Raw genomic sequence first — 4,433 nt, forward strand, 5'->3', positions numbered from 1 at the left:
AGGGATTAGTGAAACTATATATACATAACACAGAGATATAGATAACAGGACAGCAAATCCTAGAGGGAAAGGGGGAGGGGTTAGGGAGAGGGGGACAAAGGGGGTATAAAAAGGGACACAAGGGTGGAGGGTGAGGTAGTTATATTCAGTGGGACACTTGAATTCGTGTTAACACAATAAATTAAAGATTAATAAAAATTAAAACAAACAAACAAAAACTCAGTTACACAGGATCACTGAGCAAGCTACTTTGCTTAAAAAGATACCTCCAATGGGGTCTTTCTTTGACTTATTTGATTTTGATGGGTTTGCATTTTGGGGACAATGGTTCTGAAGTACACTGCAGACATGGGAATTATCCTGCTTATAATAATCTACCTGATAAACTGTATTCTCCTAATAGCTTTCAATGTATATCTATGTCTGCAGTCAGTAACCACCAAGCAGATGATCTCCCTAAAATTGGATTGTCAGAAAATAAAGAGAATGATAAATTTAAAATTTATAAACCTGAAGTTGTGACTAGTGAATATTACAGAAGGAAGAAAATATGATGTGAAAATACCACATAAAGAATCAGCAAAAGTTTGAAATAAATTTTAGAGCAGTAGCTGGGAGAGGTGTTTATATCTTAAATTATAATTACATCTCTCAGGTAAACTGAGCATCTGAATAAAAGAGGGTGTGGTGTACTGCTGAAAAAAAGAAAGAAAGAGAACAGGGCCAAAATGGAGTCACTTGTGCTAAGCCCATATCACTAAACCAAGACTTATTACTTATCCTAATTTTAGTTTCAGCCTCTCCCAGAAATGTAACTTTTAATGGTCAGTCTGGAATTCCCTGGTTAGGACTAGTAAGGTAATCTACCTGACAGACCCCTGCTCTTCCCCAAAGAAAGTGACCTTGACTGAAATAATTCACTGTAAAGCCAGTAGCCACGGCCACCATCACAGCTGCCTGGCCCGTGCAGATTTGCATTTGATTTGGACAGACAGTAATGAAATGATGGAGCCAAGAACTGGTGGGCCATTATCTTTTAAATCCTATCTTGCACTCAGCAGGCAAGAAATACACAGTGAGAAAACACTTCCCTTTCCATTTAGGGCTTCCAAAGCCACTGACTTATCCAAGTTTTCTAGAATCAAAGGTTTCTATTTCACCAGCCTTATTCACCTCTGTTTCTCATTTCCATCTCTGCACAAACTCTGCAGAAACTGGCCTCTCCTTCAGCACTCTACCATCTTGGCTGCTTCTCCTCTCCTCCACATGGCCTTTCTCTTCTCTCCTCTAGCATGGGCTCCTCTGCCCCATTTTATAGTGTAGAAATAAAAACCTTTAATTCAATATACATATAAGGAAGTCTCTGATACAAAGTCACTTATCTGAGGCATAAGTGGGATTTCTTATGAGAATCAGTCAAGGGTGTGGAGAAAAGCTTAGTTTTGAAAAGATCTTAGTATTAAAGGGGTGGGAAAGGCTTTGTCTTAAAACTAAGACTTAGGCTATAATGATCCTGCCTGCTTACAGCCTGTCCCCCACACCCAATGTAACTATAAGGGAGCAAACATATACATCATATTTGCAAACTTATTTGACCCACATTCACTCTTTGCTATACATTTTTCTCACCCTCTTCTGCCTATAAAAGGCTTACATTTTATATAGCTCCTTGGAGCTCCTCTCTACTTGCTAGATTATATACTATCCAATTCATAACTCATTGAATAAAGTCAATTTAATATTTAAATGTACTCAGTTGAATTTTTTTAACATGGTTGAGTTCTTGTTCATCCTTGACAAGTCTGGGATTTAATCAGCTTTTCCCTTATGATAAAAGAATCATCGATGCTGGCAGGGAACCAATGGTACATGTCAATTTCCAACATGACAAGGACACCTATTTCACAACCACTCTCAGAAGGTGAAGTGTAGGATGATGCCACAAACTCTCCTGGGTCCAAAGAAGGTTCTGGTGACCAGGTATCACTTCTTTTTGTCCTGAAGCCATTTTCCCAAGAATTATTGGCACATAGAAACAGGTCATTGGTGAATTTTCAGTCTCTTTAAAAATAGGGTTTCCTTCTAAAATATCTTCTTTTTGCCCCAGGACGTGGGTTGTTGGCCCCTCAGAGTTGAACCCTTGTCTTGCCTCCTAACTGAGGTGTAGCATGAAATGGTCAGTGGCTTGTGGGAAGCAAGGTTACTTTCAGTTCAACTGTGACATCTTTCCTCCCCTCTGCTGCTGATCTAGGACTGCCCCTCTTGCTCTTTTTTTTTTTTTTCCAGGTTTTAAAACTTTTTATTTGCATATTAAAAAAATTGTGCATTCCAATAATTAAAATCACTTTAACAAAAAAAAATGACACTCTGATTAAACCGCATTTAACAGCCTGCAGGACCCCTTGGATCAGGTTGGTTTTTACTCTAGATTTCCCTGTCCCACCCAGTTTCTTCCTTCACCAACATGCAAGTTCTTTTCCTTCCCTGCCAGCCAGACAGGCCATGGGATGGGAGAGGCAGGTGCGGCCTTCATTGTCAGTAGTTCTGATGTGAAAAGGGGCAGCACAGTCATTTAAACTGATCCAACCTCTTTGCATCTTACAAAGTTAAACAGCTAAAAGAAGTAAAATAAGAAGGCAATGCTTGTGGAATGTACAGTGCATATTGGCGGGGCGTGCCTCATTACGATTCGCCGGCTTGCTTCTCCTGTTCAATCGTTTCTTTCGAAGGCAGCGGGTTTTTCTCTTGCGTTTCGGTCTTCTTCAATTTCGACTTATCGAATTTCTCAATCTCAGTCATATCGGGTTTGTCAGACATGCTTGCAGAGGAAGCCGAGCGAGGTGCGCGATCCAGAGAGATGTCCGATCTGCTCAGTGGCTGCCGCCGAGTCCCCTCTTGCTCTTTAATAACTAGGTTAGCTAGTTCTGCTGATAGAGCCACACAGGCAATCGCCCCCTGTCTGAGACCTGAGCCTTCCTCCCCATCCATTCTTCACCCCTCAGGCTGCCTGGCAGAGGCAGGGAGCACGATGCACAGTATAATAAATTCCATCCACTGCTGAGTTGAAGGGTAACAGATGGATAGGTTTCCTCATGCAATTTCCACTTCACTTGGTTTGGGTATAAAATAGCAGAAAGGTGGTTTCTTCTTGCGCAGTTTTCAAACAGATGAAACCAGAGGGAGGGTTTGCGAGGCTGGGAGGAAAGTGAGGGACTTGACTGTCCTTTAGAGAAAACCAAATGAACAGGATTCCCTGAAACCCCTGTGAAGGATTCAGACTTGTTTTTGCTGGTAGATAGGAGTCAATTCTTTCATCCAAAGCTGACTGCTCATCCCTACCAGGCATGGCAAAGGAAACAATCATGGGAGGCCAGACAGTCTGTTGTTCATGTTGCTATAGTGTTATGGTGATTGCAGAACAAGTTCTCAGGGTGGAAAAAAGGTATAATGACAGATTGTGTCATTATACCCATACTTATAATTAAGTTGTTACAATACAGACAAGTGCCTGCTTGCTAATGTCACCAACGGAAACCTCTTTGCTTGGAAAGAAAAGTGACTTGCTTTGGCAGTTAGAAGAGGTTCCCTACAGGACTTCATTTTCAAAGCTTATGAACACTCCAATAGGAAGATGTGTGCTTGCTTGAATTACAGGGAAAAGTACAGAGATCCAGAAGTGACCACCTGATCTCTAGGTACAGGATGTGGCACTGGTTAGAGGAAGAATTATTACTGTCACAAATAAACTCTGTACAATGCATAAAAGATTTGGTTCCCACAAAGCACTTTATTATGGCACTACATAAGACTCAGTGGGGCAAGTTGAGTTTGTGGTTTACATTTGAGAGAGAGAGAGAGAGAGAGAGAGAGAGAGAGAGAGAGAGAGAGTTAAAGAGATAGAAGAGAGAGAGAGAGAGAGAACACCAATAGCCAACACAGCATCTGGGTGTCCAGCTAAGACACTAGGCTATCTGCAAATATGGGTATTTCTACTGATTGTCAGGCAAGTGGACTGTCGCTTGCTTGGTGGTAAAGTGCATTGTTTCTGCCTGAATAATGCTCAGAACTGCAGATGTGGCTGTATTGAGGTTTTTCCAGTAATTTACCTTTTCACTTTCAAGAGAGTTAAAGGAACTCCATCCCTCTTTTATCCCTCTTTCTGTCCACTGGTCTTTGATTACTAGGTCTTATTTCTTTTCATTTGGCAGCCATCTTTCCTATTAGACATTGACCACTATCACCTGTAAATATGTGGGTGGGATTCTGTTCAGGTAATCCACAATGAAATTGATTCAAACACTCTTCAGAGATAAATTCATCCCACTGTGTAGCAGACAGCTATTTCCTGGTGTGATGTGAACTTGGAGAAGACTTTCACTTGAGGGAGGACTCATGATGAGGTCATTATTTCCAGTGCATTGGTGGTTTTCATA

The 4,433-nt window shown here is 41.2% G+C and overlaps 1 protein-coding gene across 1 annotated transcript; it reads right to left on the minus strand.

Moving 5' to 3' along the window:
• Nucleotides 1–2,431: 2,431 nt before the first annotated feature.
• LOC136322841 (thymosin beta-4-like) lies at nucleotides 2,432–2,887 on the minus strand. Its single transcript, XM_066254723.1, has one exon. The coding sequence runs from the start codon at nucleotides 2,815–2,817 to the stop codon at nucleotides 2,683–2,685; it is 135 nt and encodes a 44-aa protein (XP_066110820.1). The 5' UTR covers nucleotides 2,818–2,887; the 3' UTR covers nucleotides 2,432–2,682.
• Between the last annotated feature and the right edge of the window lie 1,546 nt (nucleotides 2,888–4,433).

The sequence above is a fragment of the Saccopteryx bilineata genome, chromosome 2 (assembly GCF_036850765.1).
Source record: "Saccopteryx bilineata isolate mSacBil1 chromosome 2, mSacBil1_pri_phased_curated, whole genome shotgun sequence".
In the NCBI taxonomy this organism is placed as follows: Eukaryota; Metazoa; Chordata; class Mammalia; order Chiroptera; family Emballonuridae; genus Saccopteryx; species Saccopteryx bilineata.